This window comes from Anticarsia gemmatalis, chromosome 15 (genome assembly GCF_050436995.1).
Source record: "Anticarsia gemmatalis isolate Benzon Research Colony breed Stoneville strain chromosome 15, ilAntGemm2 primary, whole genome shotgun sequence".
In the NCBI taxonomy this organism is placed as follows: domain Eukaryota; kingdom Metazoa; phylum Arthropoda; class Insecta; order Lepidoptera; family Erebidae; genus Anticarsia; species Anticarsia gemmatalis.
This window is the reverse complement of record NC_134759.1, coordinates 65163-87879: the sequence shown is the minus strand read 5'-3', so window position 1 is coordinate 87879 and position 22717 is coordinate 65163. Positions and strand designations below refer to the sequence as shown.

At 45.3% G+C, this 22717-nt stretch overlaps 1 protein-coding gene across 1 annotated transcript in view; it reads left to right on the top strand.

The window, feature by feature from the left end:
- The window catches only part of LOC142978983 (neurotrimin-like), a 104260-nt gene extending 82419 nt beyond the window's left edge, over positions 1 to 21841 (top strand). Inside the window, exons 3-8 of the mRNA XM_076123649.1 lie at positions 18218 to 18357; positions 18709 to 18943; positions 19362 to 19555; positions 19806 to 19911; positions 20183 to 20399; positions 20838 to 21841. Coding sequence (XP_075979764.1) covers positions 18218 to 18357; positions 18709 to 18943; positions 19362 to 19555; positions 19806 to 19911; positions 20183 to 20399; positions 20838 to 20871 — 926 coding nt within the window. The 3' untranslated portion in view covers positions 20872 to 21841. The remainder of the gene's footprint in view (positions 1 to 18217; positions 18358 to 18708; positions 18944 to 19361; positions 19556 to 19805; positions 19912 to 20182; positions 20400 to 20837) is intronic.
- Positions 21842 to 22717: the final 876 nt, after the last annotated feature.

Here is a 22717-nt window from a genome sequence, read left to right as displayed (position 1 = left end):
TTGAGTGTACAGAAGCGAGTATGATAGTTGGGACAAGTCTGAAGATAAATACTTAATAGTTATTGCCGAGTGGCGGAGATATGATAAGCGCTAGTGCGGCCTGTTTACTGCCTGTAAAGTTGTAGTGTGAGTGTCGGGAGTGTCGGGACATGGAGGCGCGTGATATACGAGCGGGAGTTGGCTTACTCCGCCAACTAATCTTTATCGCTACACAAATTATGTGTATCTAATTTAAATAGTTCGCGTCGGCAATATTCCAACCGATATGTGATAGGTTCATTTGGTGTGCTAAACTTATATTAAAACAAATTTAATTGTGTGACAAAGATAATGCTTTAGTATCGATCTAGTTAATTATTTTAACATACATTAATAGTGTTTGCTGTTCGTGTCGGAGCAGCGTGTGAGTAGGTACCGGTCGAGTGATAAATATCGCAACTGCGCTTAATATTCGATAAAATTGTACCCGTCTTTGTTGTGTAATAGAATTACCCTTGTTTTTATCATTAAACACGCACAAAAGAATACTATCAACACCACACACACACGGACACAAACGCACACATTCGTAAATACTCGACTGACACGTGAAGTGAGAAACACTCACACATGTAGAAAACGTCACTTAAACCCACACATACACGCAGCGTGCGAATAAATATAGACGCACACATGCACAGTGAGACATACAAATGTTTAATGAAGCGAACAGCAGCGAACGCAGACGAGTGCTCCGTCTGTAGTGTCTGTCTGTCTGTGAGGGTGTAAGATTAACTTTCATTCATCCCCGAGTTACTCCCTAGTGGGTAGTACTCGGCTACTGTTTAATGTAATACCGTATTCTCTTCATTATACATTAATACTCTGCTTCGTTTTTAGGTTCCGTACCCAAAGAAAGAAAAAAAACGTACTATAGACATGTGCACTCTGGAACACGTCAGAGTATCAACAATGCAAATAATTCATTTGATTCACAAACAACAAATAGAAATCATCAGCCTATTAGCTCATCCAACAGGATGCAAGGGCATGTTGCAATATTGTTTGTTATATTACCACCTTAACGTGTGCATTGACGACAAGGCTACATACGAGTGCAGCAATCGATGCGTTAACCAGGCATAAAAACCCCTCCGATATTCGATTTTATTTTCATTGAAGCAGTAATAGCTGCGTGATAGCACGATTGAACGGTAGACCGTCTCCATCACCGGCGAGGTCTTTACATGCTCTATAAGTATACACAAAACATTTAGACGGCGCCATCCATTATCCAGATCACAAATATTTTTTGTCTTGAGTCCGGATCATATTCACGCAACGGAAGCATTAAGTAATGACCACGTTATTTGTAGATGAATATCAGTTCAAAACTAATAAGTGACCCCGCTGTATCAGTGACAACTGCGACGAGGGCGCTCGCGGAGTGATTGAAACTGTATGTGCGGAGCGTGGGGCCGGCGTCGGTCGGCGGCGGAGTTGGCACGTATTCATGCGGCGCATCTCTACTGCCTATTTATGTGTGCAATAAGCAATAACCCCGGCCCGGCGCCCGCTCGCTCCCGCACTCGCCCGCGCTCGCCCGCAGGTCCCGCGCGCGCCGGCCTCTAACCTTCCGCCGCACAACACTAAAAGTGGCCAATTGCGGCGCGTGACACGAATCTCTATTGTACGGCCGCGACCGACCTTAACACCCCCCCCCCCCCCCTCCCTCTCGGTCCCTGCGACCGACCCCTCCCCCCTCCCACATACACTATTTGCATACACACCAAGCTCATTACAGCGAATAGCTGAGTACCCACAGAATTAGCCCTCTACACAATATACAGCCTCTATCTAAACTTTTATTCGTGAGATAAGATTTTTTCAATCAGTATAACCGCATTTCCACTCGAAACGCTCCCTGGATCTAATCTATGATATGTTTCTTTAAGAATTTTGCGAAAACGAAATGTATAAATGGAACCCGCGGGGAGGCTGCGAGCTTTATCTGCGGAGGCTGACATCAATCGAATATAATGTCAAGCGAACCTCCTTTATGACTATGAGAGATGACACGGATCTGAACGGATATGATGGAAATTCTAAGAAACTGATGTCTTATTTCGCGTGACGTCATATCTAAAAATAGAGAAGCGTAGCACGTCTACACGTACCGCGTTCATACATTACGTAGTCTCGTAGCTCATAGCTCGTAGCTGACGTAGCGGCGTAGCAAGCTCGTAGTAAAAGTATTGTTGTGGAGTGCACTCGAGCGTGAACAACGCTTGTATGACAACTGTGTGTGACGAATGACTAAGTCGAGGTTTAAAGTAACATCGGATGTTTTGTGGCCGCGATACTCACCGTGACGGATATCGCTTGATGTTCTTTTAATGGCGATTAAAGTGCTTTTATACATTCCGAAGAAATATTGACATTGAACGTCCACAATTTTACCTGTTATGACCAAGACACAAAAGAACATATGCCTGTCGGAGTGCCGGCCATAATAATTAAATCTGTATTTTGTTTCAAATCACACTATCTCACGGTAATGTTTTCCTTAGAAACTGTAATCATAGCAGATGTTGAGTTATTTCCAAAGAGTTATGTTCATGGTCATGAGGCAAGCACACCCGCGTGTGTCACATGGCTGTGTACTGTGTGTGCTCGCCTGAGTCTCGCGGGACACTATCACTATCACGTACAGCTCATGTCCAGCACCGCGCGCTATTTAGCGCCCTGCACAAGGCACAGGTTAACAGTCTATTCATTTTCAAACACTATTACAGCAAATTATTTAAGTAGAGTTGTACTAAGTAGCGTAGTTCTCTGCTTATCCCCGAGAGAACAAAGCGCTTTGTGTGTGTAGGTAAGAGAGTAAACAAACACATACACACAATATGTGTGCGTGTGTGTGTGAGGTAATACAATAATAATACAGACGATATGAATGCGGATGTTGAATTAATTATATGGGGCGAGGATAATGTGTTATTCAAAGCAGAACTCGTAACAGTGGCTAATGTAAGTAACCCTGTTACAAATATTTGTGATATTATCATTATTATTACACGAACGCTCCACATACATCCGCCTTGTACAACGTGTTGTATTTAAAACTCTTCCACTGGCACATATTACTGCGTGTGTAACGCGCACGGTACAGTAATTAATGAAACAATTGAACAGTTGCAGACGCGGCGATTACGTTGCAACAACACATGTATTGATCAGAACACTTACACAAGCGCGGCTTAAAGAGCGCGTGTTCATCTCTCAGTAATGACAGCGGATTGTCGGCGCTTCCTCGCCGGCACAGCTCCGCGCCGCGACGCACCGCGCCGCTCCGCACCGCGCCGCTCCGCGCTGTCCGCTGCCAGGAAATAAAACATTCATCACGAGCGGTTCGTTAGGCACAAAGCGGCGCCATCAAAAACCAATGAAATTATAAGAGCGACGAACAAATTGGAAAACTATTATGTGTCCGTCAGACTCTCACGTTATTTACTGAGCAATTTGCTCAATGGAATTAACTCGTACGCGACTCCAACAACTGCCCTCCAATTTGCTCTCGTCGCACACACACACACACACACACACACAGCCGCAGCGAGTTTGTACGATGTAGTGACACAGAAAAACGGCGCTCATGAATATCCGCACGTTGCGAGCTCCCTTTTATCATTTTGATTGTAACAAGGTATAAGATTAAATTATAAAAAGGCCGCCTCGTGAAATGAATCCGCGCGGGTGCGTGACGCGAATCTCTGAGACGTGCACAATAAAAACACTGTGTCCGTTGTTCCAACCCCCCCCGCCTCCACCCCCCCGCCTCGCCTGCGCTCGGCCGTGCTCGCCCGGCCGCAGCTCGGTGGATTATTTAGCTAACACAGGTGCCCGTGACCCTAGGAGATTATTCTGTTCACATTGTACAAACAAAGGTCTTTACACAAAGTTTTATTCGGTCGCTACACGACCGGCCGCGGTAATTTGTAGAGCACACACACCGACCACCGCCGCCCGACCACCGCCCGACCACCGCCCGCCGACTGCTCGCCTTTTACTCCTATAATTCAATTGTCCGAATATTCGTTAAGAGAATAAACGGCGGATAGCGTAGCACTCAAAGAGGAATTTCAAATGTGTTTTGTCCCAGGCAGTGTAGTCTCATAAATCATCTGCAATACAATTCCTACGTTAAAACGAGAAGGTAGTTAGATGTAGGCTAGATGAGGAGAGCAATGGTCTGTGCGGCGCGGTTCAATGACCGCTCCAGATACCTAGTGCATGACATCTGTGCGGCGACATAATTCATTAACCTACATCTTGTGTGAGGTGGCGGCGGCGGCGGCGGCGGTCCTCGCTGTATAACAAACAAAAATCCAATTTGTCTCCATTCCCCGGGCGGCAGTGATCGCGCCACATCAAAGGGCTCGCTTTAATTTGCAATCTGTCGTACAACTCGCGACCCTCACACAATGTACCCCATACACTCAGCCTGCGTACACTCGTACACTCGTACACTCGTACACATTACACCCACGACGTACAGTCTCGTGACCGTCGAGTTCATTTCATACGTCTCTGTACAAACATTGTTGTGAGTTCAACACATATTCAAATTAAATTAAGTTTATATGAAATCTAAACAGACTTGTATGAACTTGGCGGAGGCTCTGAGTCAGGTCTCGTCAAATGATGACGAACTACTTTATGAATTGTTCTTCAGTCATTAATATATGTAGATGTACTTACATAGTGCATAGAGTCAATATCACTTATTTAATATTTGCGTCAACAGATGGACGGGTGCTACAGAGCTCCGTGTAAAAAATGCGTCGTTCCGCTCCGTGTACAATAAACAACTAAGTTTGTTTTTACGCTCGGGGTCAAAGCACATGATATTTTGATACACTTTGGCGCAGTGGTTAAAGTGGTCACCTCGCCGCAATAACCGTAGCGCAGCGTGTGGTGGGTTCGAATCTCACCCGGGAAAAATCTTTGTGTGATGAGCACGAGTATTTGTTCTGAGCCTGGATGTTAATGTATTTTTATAAGTATGTATTTAGAACTGCTGGTATGTACATATATCACTTATTTGGTTACCATAGTACAAGCTCTGCTTAGTTTGGAATCAAAGAGCGTGTGTGAGTTGTCCAATGATAGGCCTATTTTATTTAATTATTAACATTCGTAGGCTCTATACGTAGACGAAAGATTGTTCGATAAGAATTTTGAATCGGTTGTCATTGGAACGCTCTATTGTGTAGTGTGGCTTATATGTTGTGAGCGACAGAGAGCTCTGTACCGCGCGAGATTCACTCGCCGCCGAGGAGATTAAAAGTTGATTCTATTAAGCAGCGGTCAGTGCGATTACGCGCTAGTTCCGCGCTAGTACCGCGATAGTTCCGCGCTAAATCCGCGCTTAAACTTCCACCTTGTATTCTACAATAATTTGAAGACGATGTACATTCTCTTCACATTTAGATTATGCTCTATCGCAATTATTATCTATGTAATATTTTTATTTGTGTACAATGAATGTATTGATTTATAAATATTTTAACTGAACAAAGAAATAATGCAAGTAAAATTCAGTCAGGTAATATATTATAGTAATTGTTTTTAACAGTAAATCTACGAATATGGTGATAGTACGGGGTATTTATTTGTTCAGAGCGAGTTGTTAATGAATTTACGAGAAACAATAAATCACACTTGTGCTATAATGCACCCGGGAGTGTGTGTGTTACTCTGCTGATATTGGGAGATGTTTGATTGCCTCGGGCGCGCAGTGGATAAGGTCGCCACACCGCTGCCATTGCGTCGGGAGGTCGTAGGTTTGATTCCCACACGAAACAATTATTTGTACGGTCTACAAATAGTAGTTCCGGGTCTGGTTGTCCTTTTTATCCGTTGTTTGTATGTTTTTAGCAAATCTTAGTGCGGGAGTTGTATTATTTATTTAAACAAAAAAATATTCTAACACTTAGAGTTGCTATGACGCGGCTGAATACTGTTACTTGTATAGCGAATAGAAACAGCAGCAGCGAAGCACCGCGATACAATCTGACAGTCCATTAACTAAACTAATCTATACCCCTCCCCCCCCCCTCGCCGCCACCGGCCGACTGAACCGACAATATTTCATGCGCCAATCACCCGTGTATCTGCGTTTTAAACTGATAACTGTGTGTTTTGCTCTACGCTAGTACCCTAGTACAAGCCACAATGCGTCTCTACGCAGTACTTACACTACTGTCGCAATGTTGCTCTGTACGAGTGGGCGAGAGCGACACATTTACATAGTTTGAAGAGATAACTTCACTATGATGCTTGTATGTCCACTCGATACTGAATCAAGCAGTATTGACGACGCGACACTTTAATTTAAAATAACTTCTCCCTCTGAAAATGACTTCCGTGCAAACTTTCATGTCTTATTTTACAGCATTAGAGATTTAAAGAATTACAATTTTAGTTTTTAATCGCACCACAAATGTATTGTGACATAGACTACGTAGAACTTATATCAATGAACTACTACTTATACTTATTACTTCAAACGGTTTCACATGAAAACCGATGATGCTAGCCATGTATGTGTGTTTGCTCACTACACACAGTCACACACAGACACACACACACGCGCGCAGGTTCAGTTCAGCGAGGTTTACAATAAAGCTGGTCGTCATCAGTCGTCATATGTCTGCGGCCGAGATGTTGCTGACGCGACACCCGCCCCCGCGCCCCCCGCGCTCCCCCGCCCGTCGCCCGCCGCGCCCCCATCCCTCGCGACGCATTCAATAGACGAGGGGGTGAAAAATATCTAAGAGCAGCAGAATATCTGGCCGCCGCCACCACACCCGCTCCTTTCATAAATTATCGCTTTAAATCTTCACTTATTCAGTTCACAAGTGCGCACTTTGAATTAGTATTAACGCTCACGCTCATTATTATGTTACATACTCTTTACCAGCGGGTAACTATCTGCTAGATGATAACCAGGATAATTTGCATACATATATAGTTTATAATATGCTCCTTCATTGAGTTTTGTTAGGTAATAATATAATGTATAACAAATAGCCATATACTTATTCAACTTTGTCTGAATCTCCGGAAATTAAGTGTCCAATTAAACTCCTTACTGTCACTGTAAAAACGGAACTATTTATGAAACTTGATACTTTTCTCCTCCGCGAGTTATCATTATTTTATAATTATAACTGTCCAAGGTAATTGGAGTGATGCCGACCTTGTCATGAGCACCAAGCGTGGGAGCCCACTTATTTATTTATTTATGTATTTAGGAAAAACAAACAGTTAGTTACATTTCGTACGTAATACATCATGGAGTAGCACAATATGTACTTGGTTGTGTAACACTCGTCGATCGTACAGTGATGTGCAGTTCACCCGCTGAGACGTCAGTGAGGCGAGTGATGGCAGGTGACGGCAGGTGATGTCAGGTGATGTCAGGTGATGGCAGGTGATGGCAGGCGGCGGCAGGTGATGGCAGGCGACGGCAGGTCGCAGGAACTGGCGGGAAGGCGCCGAGAGTGCGCCGCTTCCGCCGCGCGCTACACAATGAGCCCTAACAGCTGACTCTACATGACTCTACATTTATTCCCGATCTTTAACAACGTGTAGGATTTATGTTTTAGTAGAACGATGTTAACATTTTTCACAATTTCACCATAGAAAAATGTTTTTTTTTTTTACAGCAGTACTGTTAATGCATTATCTGTTAACATAGCAGTGACGGTGACACACTGGTTAAGATACTCGCATCGCTTTTTGCTTTTATATTATACTTGTTCTCTGCTCGTATTGGTCGTAGCGTTATGATATATAGCCTACAGACTTCCTCGATAAATGGGCTATCTAACATTGAAACAATTTTTCAAATCGGACCAGTAGTTCCTGAGATTAGCGCGTTCAAACAAACAAACTCTTCAGTATTATATTATTAGTATAGATGAACGGTTTCAAATAAAGCAATCAAAGGAAACGAATCAAGACGTGTAACCTGATATGTGACGTCACATACATACTTCTTATCGCTAACACAGAAGGAGGTATTTTATAGTAATAGAATTATAAGGAATATAATAATAGCAGAAATTGTAAGGAATAATTTTAACCACCTCAGTCGTCAGTGTGAAGTGACCATATCTCAGTCACACGACGCTCATTACTAATCGAAGTTGCTTCTTTGTTGAGCGTCGCCGCGTCGTGAGCAGGACGCGTCGTTATGATCTGTGAGTGAGAGCGAACCAATTACGTTATTAATTAACTGCTGTAATTACGAGTGAGGATTACGACGCGTCTACACAATGCGCGCCTCATCGAGGGCTCCGGCCGATTGTCACCCCCCCCCCTCCCCCTCGCAGCTGCTCTCCGCCACGTTCACGTCCGTGCCTCACCCCCGCGGCTCATAACACGCCTAATTACGGTGTTTTGACGCAAATGATAAATGCGAGATCACTTTGCAATAATCGCCACGACGACCAACATCACTTGTAAAGTAAACTTACATATAAGATGACTTCGATAAATAGTTTTAATGCTTCGAACACGTTATTTTGTTTCACTACGACTCTCTTTTGTAAAGTTGTTTCTTTTCATTCTGTCGTGTAATATAAAACTGTTTATAATAGAATACGTTGTGAAGATGACGATTCTCCAGTGTGTGTCACAGCTAATCGCGACGCTGCTGTATGAAATGTTAATACAGTTTCAGCGGTTTAATAAATGTAGTTAAACAGAGGGAAGTGCCCTCGTGTGCAACACTTCACATAATGCGTGTTGTCAGCTTGTCGCGCGACATTGCCGCGTCGTGTCGCGCTGTGTCGCGCTGTGTTGCGCCGTGTCGCGAACACGTGCTACTCCGCCCGGCGCCACTCAACGTTTTATTTATCGCTCTCTGTACATTTGCGTCGCGCCTTCAATAATGACGTATAATGAGGCCTCCACAATGCGTTCGCGCGTTTCATACATTTATAATTCTCTGCCGCTTTTTGAGAAGCCCCGACAACGAGATGGAGTACATTGTAACTGTCACTTACGAGTGTAAATTATAAAAGTATATTAACATACACATAATTATATAATTGAGTACATTTGCGTCGCCCTCTCGCCCTCGAGGCCGCGTGAGGGAAAAATTGGGGTATCTCACGGCGAGCACAATCAAATAAAAGTTGTGCGCGTCTGTTTCCAGTTAATGGTGTTATCGAGTTAGAACTCACAGCGACGCGGTGGTGGCGCGGTGGTGGCGCGGTGGTAGCGCGGTGGTGGCGCGGTGGTGGCGCGGTGGTAGCGCGGTGGTGGCGCGGTGGTGGCGCGGTGGCGGCGAGGTGGCGGCGAGGTGGCGGCGCGGTGGTGGCGCGGTGGCGGCGAGGTGGCGGCGCGGTGGTAGCGCTGTGGTGGCGTGGTCGTAGCGCGGTCGTAGCGCGGTCGTAGCGCGGACCATTTACCCAACTATCAGCGCAATACAACACACTGAATATTATATTTTTCATCGATTCACGAAACGACGAAGCAGCAAAAAATAGATGATTTCTACGACACCCAGTAGATTCACTTATGTTTGTATGGTTTTATTTGTATATATTTGTGAATAGACAACTAGTATAAATGTAATTATTAGGAAATATCGTGTGTAAATAAATTATATTTAATTACAAAAAGTAAACTAAATCATCAGCTCTGGTCTTGCCAAGCTCTGAAATATTAAAATAAAGAGAAAACACTCATCAAATGTCATGAATTCAAAGATGTAATTCAGAGTTTTGTTTAGATATCTATCCAAAGCTCAGTAAAACGGCAGGACGCAGATGTTCGGTCGTTGGACGCGGCGTGGTGGCGGCGTGGCCCTATGATTGGCAGCGCTCTCGTGTCGTTAGTGAATCATAGTTAGAACGTTACACGATACTGCGTGTTGTTGATTGTCACGGGTTGCTTCAGTGCTGCGTGTGAACTCACTGCTGTCCTCCGTGTGAGTGTGTGTCAGTGTGTGCTCCACGGTCGACTTGAAAGCCGCGCCACACAGGGGTGTGGACGCATTTCCTCTGCTGAACCCATTATTTCAGACTCGTGTAAGTGACACGTACTGTGTTTGCCACCGGTGATGTGCTTCTGAAAATGTGACACCTTTATGCATATCTACATAGACGGAGTGTGGTGTGGCGGTTCTAGGCAGTCGCTAGGCCACGTGCAGTGCGTGTGTACAATACGAACTACGTCTTCATGGACTGACGCAACATCACGACAGACTAGTGATGCGCTACTGACTCGCTCATGTTACAACACATTTATGTTTACTCCGCAATATAAAATGTATCCATCATGTTCCATTGTGACACGAGTGTAGTTGGAAACAACGTTTGATTCGACGAGGAGCACATCACCACAGGTGAACTTGCGACGCGACATTTTAGTCGCAATGTTTGCAGCGGGAGCGCGGGCGGTCGCGCAGTGGTTCGCGGGACTCGAAAGCCGATTACGGTCCCGGGAGGGCGCGCCCGCCGGCTTGCACTATCCGATTGTTCGGGCGGATTGCGCCGGATTGCACCGGATTGCCGGCTCCGCTCCCCGTGGGTTAGAAAAACAAGTGCACCGTCGAACAGTGGGCAACAATGCTCGACAATCGCTTTGTGAAGTGTACGCGTTTCTTTTGTAACGTTTAACTGGTTGCGAGCACGAACCGAGCCCGCCCGCTGCTCCTACTGGCACTACCTACGGCATCAGTTTTGTTTGTTACATGGCGTTATGTTATGAATTAGTTCATATTTGCCACTCGTTTCATTAAACGCAACTGACAGCTTATATCCTACTTACACACTGAAGTGTTACTACACTATGATATCTGAGAGCAGTAGCCGGCGTCGAGGCAATATGATCCCCGTCACTCACTCTACGTAGTGTGTCACGGTGTAGTACTGAACACTAATGTACAGTGTGTAGTGCGGTGCGGCGCTGCGGTCAGTAATCTGTTACAGATTACGGGTGGTTCATTACTCGTGCCGTGTGACGTCACCGCACGCACGTCACGTCACACGCACTATCTACTACTGTATCGAACCTACACACTATTCATATTCAGTGGCCGAGTCGATACTGCCGAGTATCGAAAGTTTGACATTTAAAATGTACTGCCAAAATAGTTACTACGGTGCCCGTTAGAGGAACTGATCAGATTTTCATCTGAATTTCTCGATGACCAGCCGGTTGTTGGTAGTCGATAGTTGTAGAGAATCGACCTACAGATACCGAATAAGAAGTTTCATATGACTTACGAATATAGCATTATTCACAAAGTGATATTTTTTCACTGTCAGCTAGCTTGATATGTGGATTGATGTACAGCCGCAGCAGCTCGGCCGCTGAAGCGTGTGTATTAAACTCGTCCCCGGAATTTCATAAACAGCAATTTTGAACAAGTTGAGCTTTCCATTTAGCTTTATGTGAATTTCAAAGCGCGAGGTCCAATATACCGCGTGAGGTACGCCGCGTCTTTTATTATGTACAGTGTAAGCAAGCAGTGCTCGACCTCACCTCCTGGCATTTGGAGGTGGATGACGTGTGAGCGTCATGTGTGACTGTGTGTCGGTGTCGTGCCGCGGTCGGAAACAAGTTTAATTTGTTCTAACACAAGCGTCGCGCCGACGTCGCCGCACCCGCCAATTAAAAAGTCAGATTACTTAAGGTATTAACTTGCTACTTCAATTGAGACTGAAACTAGGCACTAACGAGCCCTCGTAGCCTCGTAGCCACAACTGAGCTACGTGCCGTAGAAGCCGCGTAGCAATAAACTAGTAGAGATAGGTTCGATTGGCATGACGCGGAAACCTTGTGCGGGTAGCGCGTGTGCGAGTGTTAGCGCGACAATAAAATAGAGTGTACAGTATTTTTTTATATTTTTTTTCAATGTAGAGATATGACCTCTCTACAGATTCATTATGTGTAGCTAGAGATGACAAGGTGTGTGGTTCAATTTCATTTTATCTCAATCGATGTCTGTTGTTCCCTTACAGCGAATAAATGATTGATTGTAATTATCGAGAGACCGGAGGGAAAATTAATGACATTTGAGATTGCTCAATGCACAATGAGCAACAAATTATAGTGTACTCTAGACTAATATGGGATGTAAAGACACCGCGTCGGTCAAATGTTCATTTGTCGGCGGAACATAGTGTCGGCGACAGCGCGCCACTAATGTGTTAAATGCGCTCTCTCACTTCAATACGCCGCCCCTCCCCCGCGCGCCCCCGCCGCACCCCGCGCACACCCGGGCACGCCGCCAGACCCGATATCATTTTAATATTTAAACTTCGATTCCAATGGAAGTTAAAAAAATATCGCGCTATAAATTTTCCTCTCCGGGCGCATGAATAGTTCGCATCGCCGCGGGAAATTCACATGCGAACTGGAAAAGAAATATTGTAAAGGGAATCCGTTTTAGAGTCGTACGGGTGCATGGCTGGTGCACGCCGCGAAAGTGAGGGGCGGGGGGGGGCGGTTACGTAACCGACACCGGAGCGAGTGGAGTGTAAAACTTCAACAATATGACGGAAATAAATTTATTTCTATCTGCGGCGCTTTCGCAGTTTTAGCTTTGAACCACGGCTCGGGGAGCGCCTCCACACATCTTGGCCGGCGACTAATTGCCGGGGTGTTCCCACGCAGCTCGCAGCGCTGCCAGCAGTGCAGCGCGCGACTGCGCTCCTAATTTGTATTTAATTACCTGCCGCTCGCCGATGAATAATTTCCTTTATTGCGCCCCGAGCGTGCGTTTAAGCGCTCTAACACTCAGTTAAGCGCTCGTTAACTATTTGTATTGTTTCAGTGTCGACACCGACACTCAATTATTTCAACTATTTACCTGCGCTGAGAACGGTTAAGCTTAAGATATTCAGTCGGCTCATCTCCACGTACACAAAGCTGAGAATACAGCCCGCGTGATCGCGCACGATGCAAATTCTTTGCTGATACTAATATTTGTGAACTGCATAAAATAGATATACGATAACAGTGTGCCGTACGTGACAATCGACCTCTCTCTTGACAACGACCAACAGTCAATCTCATACCTAATAATTACTAGTTATTTTCTTTCCGACACATCTAATGTCACCTCTCAGTATCAGTAGCAATCGTATGACGCACGCGGAATTGAGTTCAAATAAGAGACAACTCAGACTGCGGACGTTTGACAATAACCGTTTAAAACTATCACTTATTTACACTCAGTTACCAATGTAGTGATAACGATCACAATATCATAGAGTACTGGTATTCAATTGGCGTAACTATCAATTATAATAGATACGGAGCCATAGGCGCTAATAACAGATAGTCGGCGGACGTCAGCACGCGACTCGACACTATTAACTTAATTAAAATAACGGCAGCTCTAAGAACCGGAACCGTATGATAAATATGCACAGAAAGGACATCAACATTACTTTCATGTCGTACACGACGTAGTTCATCGCTAATGTCAAGTGCAGTCTTTCGTTCCAACATCAGAGTTACTTGTATTCTCGTAATGGTTACTTGGTACCTGTGATTGCGGAATGAATACACGACACCTGTGTTTGTCCACAAGATGTCGCCACAGTGGCGGCGGCGGCGTGTTCAGCTCACGGAGTGTAGCGTCGTAGTCGAGACGTCAGCGCTGTACAAGTTTACAAACTTTACTCGAGTGCAGCCACTTGCGCCGTACATTGTTGTACACTCACTTTGTTGTGTTGCCGCGTCAGCGCGGAGACACAAACTAAACACTTTATTAATAGTAATTCAACACTCCGAAAACTTCAATATCCGAGCAAACTATTATCTATCAGTTAATGCATAGGCTACATCGGGCCGCCCGTTGACAACTATTTGATAGTCTCTATCCTGTACATTGTTTTTTCTCTTAAAATATATATAGTGTTTAACACGTTACATCAAAGCAGCCATTTACTGAATAGTGGCCATCAATTTGACGTACACTAGCTGTTAATTGTGAAAAGTGATACGCACATTGGTATAGTTGATATACTATATATTTATTTGAATCATTCTTTGGTGACAAATGCAAAGACAACAACGATCTTGCCTTGTAATCGAGAAATCCAAATAGTCGTGTGGAAGCTACTAACCTGTCGTAAGCGTCCAAGTGAAGGAGGGCAGGATGTGGGACAGCTGTCCTGAAGTGTGGAGGAAGGAGGGAAGAGGGGGTCTATTGTTGCTAACGATGCTGTTGTTCGCGCCAATTCGTTCCGCAAAAGTATCCGTCCATTTGTGCCGCCGCCGCTGATGTGATGCGATAACTCCTCGCCGGAAACTATCCACTAGGCACTACCTCACATCGCTCGCAACGTTTGGACTTATGTTGCCTGTTACAATGTTTATTCTATAGTACGGTACCAATATTGCAATGTACAAAGCATGCGACTATCTTTATAGTAGGAAATTAGAAGGACTTAACTACCTAAGGCTCTGGATAAAATGGCTGACAGAGCTCTATCACCCACTTGAAGCACGTTTACCAGCGCAGATGTCAGCGCGAGTGCACAGTTAAGGAGTAGTATCGCTCCGAGTTGTGGCTGAACTCCGTCCACAATTACTCGCCATAGATCGTGATTCAGTAGCAGGCACGTGGCACGAGCACGGCGAGGGTGCTCTCATTCACACAATATACATTGTACTGCACCAAGCTAACACGTCGCGCAGAGTCGCGCCGCGCCGTGTGGCGCAGCTCGCTCTCCACTGCCGCGAGCCGCACACAAAAAGCCTAATGAGCCGACTAATGTGAGCGTAACGTGTAATCTCACAATGGAATATTCAATGTGCTCGCGTACATTATTCATCGACGCGCGTTGAATAATTAACATTTCGTATGTTTGGACCACTTTTACAATATACGTGTCGACTGTCAGTTACGTGCCCGCGTGTGTGCGCGAGTGTGGGCCACACTGCGTCTAAGCTCTTGGCTTATGATTATTTTCAGCGACGAGGTGAACTGGTTTTTGCAGTTCCGTAATCCAGTCTTTAAACTTTAATCTTAGGCATAGATCGCGAGCTCCGAACCATTAAAAAAAAACCCTCTATAGTATTATTAGCTGGCATATTTGTTTTGTTATAATGCGGGAGCGCCACGCTATGAATTTAATATCGCTCTAGAGCAAACGAATGATTTACGTTCGTGTTGTGTGTTGCAAATTAAAGGGAACACTCTCCATTATACAACAACGACATGGTAAATGTGTACGCGGCATGCGAGCAAGCCTCGTAGCGGTTCGTAGCAGTGCTACGAGGGCGCGTGTATCCACACGTTCGGCTACGGTTCCGCTACGTAGCGCTGCATCAAAATGGAACGTAACAAGCGGCGTGCTAACCTGTTGTTTGTAGTATGAGTCACGACTCAAGCCATTATGTTCAATTGCGGTGAACTGTAATTTAAAACTTAAACGACTTAAAGCGATAAATACCTTAATATGTTCTACAATTTACAGAATTGTTGTAAAATTAAAATACATTCACGCACGACAGTAATATATACCCTTACTCCAACGAGTATACTTAGTATCGTAGAATGGTACATTTAAGAGTAAGGCGACAGCGACTGTTTGTCCGCGGCAGCAGCGTGCATCACTTACAATGCACGCTTGACGTGAGACTGGAGGCGACGACGCGTGACGCGACGCGACGCTGCTCTGCGCGACAGGAAATTGACAAAGTTGTATCTGACGTTGTTGCACGACACACGAATATACACACACACAGACACACATACACACACACACAGGCGACACTCACATGACCCATCTAATAACTCCAAATTTAGATTTAATCGCCCTGACAAAGATTCTATTTCTTTAAAATTTCGTGCATAATTATTTTTGATCAGTATAATTAGAGTGTTAATTATTCATTTTAAACTTTAAAAAAAAGAACATTGTCAAAGTTTGATGCGGTGCGTATCGTTTGGATATTTTATAAGAATACAATGTATCCGTCATTTGTGATGTGATGATAATTATATCGTATCGTAACGTGTGCTCGTGACACCCGCTCGCCTTTCTCGACACACAACTCTTTCTGTTCCCTATGGTTCCTTAATTCTAACCTAACTTTACTTACACAGTAAGACAAAGACATATAATATATTATTATTATCCAACAAAATATTTGCTCACCGGAATATTAAGGTGACGTCAATTTATCATAATTAATGATCATCAAAAGTAATTAATTTACATAATTGGAGGAGCAGTACAGCATTGAAATGCTAAATACTCAAGCGAAACAAGTCAAAACGAACATTTGCATAACGATGGAATTAATTACGTAGCACCCGAGGGCTACACCGCGACCGGTGCGTCGTAGCACCGTAGCCAGCTCGTAGCACGTTACGAATACCCACATTGTCGAGGCAAATTCTATTCGTCCACGTGCGTGTTGTTTTCTTTTATTGTGAGATGTTAATATTATGAATGAACAATGACATACCAAGAGTGTTTAGATTTTTTAATATGAAAGCTCGCTGATGAATTATTATTTTAATAAACATTGTTAATTATTCCAATTCCTGGTGGTTGGCGTCCTCCACTCATGATAGTAGACAGAAACGCTTAGATGTTGTCTGCCATCGTTAATACTGTTATACGGTATACGTAGAGACAATACGCAACATCAAAGCAGTCATAAACACAATGTCCCGCTGCCGAGTGTAGGGTCGAGTAGCGCAAAACAATACTGAGTTGACCTACTGATCTGATTGCTTGTATGTGTGAGTTGTGCACACAAACTATGCGACTGTTTTAATTGCCGCTGCCACACTATAAATGTTCGATACTGCCGCGATCAGCGATGGTTTGTCCAGAAACTCAACGGTGAAACTTTAAGGAAACTGAACGAAAACGCGTGCGCGTATGTTTGTGTATGTTTGAAAGATGTGTGCGTGTGTGTCATGTTCAGCGGCTGTTATGTACACGGCTACATCCAGAGCTAGTGGTTGGAAAATAAATCTAAATGCAACTATTTAACAGCGCGGTTTGATTACGCGACGTTTTATAAATTCATCACTATACATTCAGAAGACGAGAGTAATTAAGTATTAATAGAAGCGAGACGCGGGAGCCTCTAATGAATACTAGTCATTTGTCAGGAGCAGGATGCGGAGCGCCGGCTGGAGAGGGGGGGGGGGTCGGTCTAGGCCCCGATGGAACAAGAAACCATTCGTAATGTTCGCTTTGTGTTTGCGGTGGACTATATTTGATTCATAAGTAATGTGTTCCTGAGGTGCAGTTAGCCGCCGCCGATCACCTCGAACACGTCGTGGCTCGTCGCACGCGGCGGATCTGGTCGTGGTCACGTGCCCACGCTCCTCACACACCACACACCAGACTTGCACTCTTCGTGTTGCACTCCCTCTGCTCCTGGTCGCGCCACACTGAACTAAGTACTTAAACACAGCGTGGAAGCAATGGCCGCCGACCGTCTCCGCGGATGATGTGGGACTTCATTTCTTAATATCCGGGGCAGACGTCGATGTCCGGGTAGCATCGATAAAAACTACATTTCGTCCGGTAGTCTATTCTTTGCGACCGCACCCTCCCTTCACCCTCAGGCGTTTGCTCTACTGTACAAGCAGCAACACTAACAACTGTACCGTTACTGCTACACACGTCATATACGTATAATGTGTTTTACTTAGTTCATTTACCGGCAAGTTAAATAAAATCAAAATGAGCACACGTACCCAATAAGTCAAGTCAATCAATCAATCAGTGAGTGAAAGTATACAAATTAAAATCGTGTAATTAATAAGATCCAGATCCCGAGAGCGGGGGTAGTGCGGGTTGGTGCGGGGACGAGGGGCGGAATGTTCAGTGGCGGGCTCTCGCACATAAATCTCGTTTTTATTGGGTCCCCGCTCCGGAAATCGGGAATGGATATGAAGGCAGCGGTCGACGGACGCGCGCTCCGGACGCGCCGCCGCTCTCGCCCAAGCCCGGCGGTGCTTAGTGTACCTACTTACACGCTGCCGCTACACCTAAACTATTATCTTTTTCGTATCCTAACATCGAATAACATTTTTTTTTTTTATTACAGTTATGTATTCATACGACTTCGCCTACTACATAACGCATCATACTTTGAACATAGATCAATGAACATATACAAAAATATAGTGTGTATGGTGAATTGTAGCGAGTTATTGTTGTTGTTGCAGTGTTGTCATGTGGCGAGGCGGGCGGTGGGCCGCGGCTCACCAAGCGCTACGTGGGGCTGTACACGGGCCCGTACTTCGACCCCACCGCGCCCAACAACATCACCACGCAGCTCGGCACGCACGCCTACCTGCCCTGCAAGGTCAGGCCTTGTTTCATTCACTCTGTCGCTGAACGCGCATCAACTTAGCCACGGAAACATACACAATAAAACGTGCTTTTATGAGATTTGTAATTTAATATTACGATCATGCATACAACTATTAACAAGTTATGGCTAGCGCAAAATATCTTTGTGCATTTGTATATAGCCCCAAGCTGCTGCATGAAAGTAGATAGTAATCTTTTGAGAAAAATATATGAGAGACGGGACTGATGGACACCGCCGCTGTAACGTCTCCGTCATCCACGCTCCTCTCAAGTTATTTCGTTTACGTTTTAGTTATTTGGTTGCGCCGACTGGCGGCTGTACTATGTGATGTCGGCGTTGCAGGTGCGTCAGCTGAGCAACAAGTCAGTGTCGTGGATCCGGCGGCGCGACGCTCACATCCTCACGGTGGACCGCTTCACGTTCATCGCGGACGAGCGCTTCCAGGCGTTCCTGGTGGAGGCCACGGACACGTGGACGCTGCAGGTGAAGTACGTGCAGGCGCGCGACGCCGGCGTCTACGAGTGCCAGGTCGGCACCGAGCCCAAGATGAGCCACTTCGTGCAGCTCAACGTAGTTGGTACGTAAACGACCTCGCACTTCACTTCTACCACTTTGCTGTAGAGCAAGTCCTGTCGTAAGGGACTATCGTTTGCGTCCATTACTATCTGACGCGCAACATGGGTTCCTACAAGCTGGCAGTGCAGCTACTACGTCTAGTACTGATACTGACCTCCTTCACTTTGTGGTTACCGTAGTACCGGCGGTAGATGCATGGGCCCAGGTGGACGTAGATTATCTAGATTTAGAGATGTCTTCAACACTGTCTAACTGACATACGTTTTACTACTGAACACAGAAGATCATCAAAATGAACGCGCCAAATACAATTAATTCTCACTTTACTCTGCCGATAATTCCTCTTGAATGATCGTCGCAATCACATAGGTGAGTTGAGACGACGTGTGTAGTGATGGCGCGGTGTGATCGTGTTTCAGTGCCAAAGATCGAGATCGTGGGCGAGTCGGAGCTGTACGTGAAGGCGGGCACGACGGTGAGCCTCAAGTGCGTGATCACGCAGGCGCTGGAGGAGCCCGCCTACATCTTCTGGTACCACAACGACGAGCGCGTGCTCAACTACGACAAGAGCCTCGTCGAGATCCGCATGGAGCGCGTCGCGCCCGACACCACGGTACGCACTGTCTCTCTCTCTGTCTCTCTCTGTCTCCATAGCGTCATACAAATTTGCGTCCTCTACAGAATCCCTCGCGTCCTGTCCTAAATAGACCTCGTATAAAAAAAATATTCATCAAATCAAAATCAAACATTTCTTAGCCCTAATATTAACAAACATTTTGTTTGGTGCAACACAACAGCAACATAATAATATATGTATAATAATTAATTGGGAATATTTATAATAGGATATGTGTATGTTGCAGGTGGGCAACCTGATCATCTACAGTCCGCGGCGCGAGGACTCGGGCAACTACTCGTGCTCGCCCTCCAACCTCGACTCCGCCTCCGTCATGCTGCACGTGCTCAGCGGTCAGTACTCTCACTACTCTCACTACTACATACACTCTCAGTACCGAATCACTTGTTACTTATTGCGATTTCTTTTCTATCGTAAGCCTACCTACGTATGCTTCCGAATGCGTACATTAATTATGATTCGAGTCAGTATATGCGTATCTTTACATAACAAGACAAGATACCAAAAATAATTATACTATTTTTGGCATCTTGATCTTGATCTTGATTATAATTATACTAATGTGTATCGTTGAACTAACAAAGTACATGGTGTGTGGTGCAGGTGAGCAGCCGGCGGCGATGCAGCACGGCAACGGCGGCGCGCGGTCCGCGCCCGCGCCGCGCACCGTCCTGGCCGCCGCGCTCGCCGCGCTGTGTCCCGCGCTGTGGCCCGCGCTGTGCGTCGCCGCGGCGCCCGCGCTCAGTCCCGCGCTCAGGCCCGCGCTGAGGCCCGCCTTGCTCAGGCTACTGGCGCTCGTCGCCGCCGCACTTGTATTCCCGTGAGTTATCTACCACTGCTGACTGTCTCTGAGTATATATATTATAATACAACCTCAATGTGTTCTCGTTATGAATTGCCAAGACTGAGAATTTTCAACCTAGGCTCTTCGTCGTTCTTCAGAGCTCGATGGTATTTAGTGGGCCATATAACCCAGCATTTTCAAATCAAATCAAACCATCTCCCGCAGGAAATTTGGGCATCCGAAAGGATTGTTCCCCACAGTCTAAATGACAATTGTGGCTTCGCTACTCTGTTGCTCTTCCATAATGATTGCCTGAAAGAGGTCGCTTTTCCATGAGATAAGTTCAATGTTTATTCACTTGTTTAATTCTGTCGAAGCATTCTTCTGTGCTTTCGGTTAAGAGAGAAAAGACAAACAAGAACAGCTAAGTAGTACACAGCTTGAATGATGATCGTTGTGTTGCGTGTGTTGCAGGTTGCTGTGTCACGACGAGGACGAGGGCAAATAGCGGAGCGACGCGTGAGCGACGCGCGACCGAGCCGCCGCCGACACGTGACTGTCAGTGACACTGCGCCGAGTGTGTGTGTGTGTGTGCGTGTGCGCCTGTGCGCGTGTGTGTGTGCGCGCCCCGAGTGCGGCGCCTCACGTCCAACAAACACTACGCATCCGATGCATAGTGGATTAATTTAAATGTATTGTAAAAATTTCAAATGTATTACTTAGATAAAGAGAACGGTCAGTCGTACGCGTTGTGATATGAACGATATGTGAGAAGATTAATTAACTTACGAGATTATTCGTATCGATACCTACCTACTAAAGTTTATATTATGGGAAACAAAAACTATGTACATAGGGCGACGCGACGAGCGGGCGGGCGACAGTCGCCAGTCGGCTTCACGCCGCCGCGCGCGTGTTTCACGTTTGTAAAATTGTACATACTTATTATAAATGATTACGATTAATTACATTATAGTAACATTGGTTAAACTCCCGTGCGAGCATGCGTCACGACACATCGCCACGTGTCACACGTTGCGTCGTGGCGTGGCGTGTCGTGTCGTGTCGTGACACGCGCTCGCACGGAGTTTTGCTCGACTACTGATAGCGACATCGAAATGGTTCGGACGAATCGCGGCTGTGTCGTCACACTAATCACCTCGTCTCATATTCTCAGTACAAACATGCAATGGAATTGTGCTGTCACCTGCGAATTATTCTGAATTGAATATCATCTGCCATGTTATAAATATATATGATATGTTATGTATATATGATGTAGCCGCGCGGTGCGGGGCGGCGGCGGTCGCGACGCTGAGGCGACGGCGGCCGCTCCCGCGCGCGGCGCGTTAACTTAACGTAACTCATGTCGTCGAACACTGATTCAGAGTTGTATAAGTTTGGTTCGTTGACACTGTTACTGCCTCACTTGTAAATATATAAATGTAAGTAATACAGAATAAAGATGAAATCGTTGAAACATTTTGAGTAGTATCATTACGCATACATTCCTCTTTCGTGGTCTCCCTCTCTTTGGCACGGAACACAGACAATTGGCACAGAACGATTACTTGTCAATTTTGTCATTTGAAAAAGCAAATATCTTTTATTTTTTTTTAAATGGTCCAGATGAATATAAACTCTCGCATCAAGGGTTCCTTCAATTTAGGCGTCTCGTGTTGGACCGCTGCAAGTTTCACATTTATGACACTCACTCATAATCTGAAAAACAGTCATTTTAACTATTTCGGAGCGCGATGCTCGAAAACTGATAATAATTTCTATAAAGTGTGTATAACAAAAGTTGTAGACAATTTTATCATCTTTCATTATGTAGAAAACACCTTTTCTCTACGACGAACCGTTTTAAAGTTATTAGTGAAAACCTAAAAAATGGGAACTTTAACCCCCTCCCCCCACTCCGGCGCCCCCCTAGAGGCGGGGATTTTTAGTATGTTTATTCTCTAAGCATCCTGACCCAATTTCTGAAGAAATTGCTTAGGTTGTTTGCTGCTTAATCTCACGCACTCTACACCCGCTTTTGAAGTATTCTTTGAGGCTTTGAGCGGACTATTAGTTTCTGAAGTAAGTAAGATATATGGAATCTATGAATATTTGGTACATCGGAAACCAACTGTATGAGGGCTCATGAAAACGACGAAACACTTCGAGAAAAGCTAGATAAGTGCCCTTGCACTTCGCTCGGCTTGTCTTGGCGGTCGGATAATATATAAATATCGTTGGACAACTCGCACATGGTCATCCGATTCTAAATTAAGGCTTTTACAATAGTAACCTGACTACTGATAAACGCATTAATAAGCACAGAACAGATACTCATGCTCATAACACAA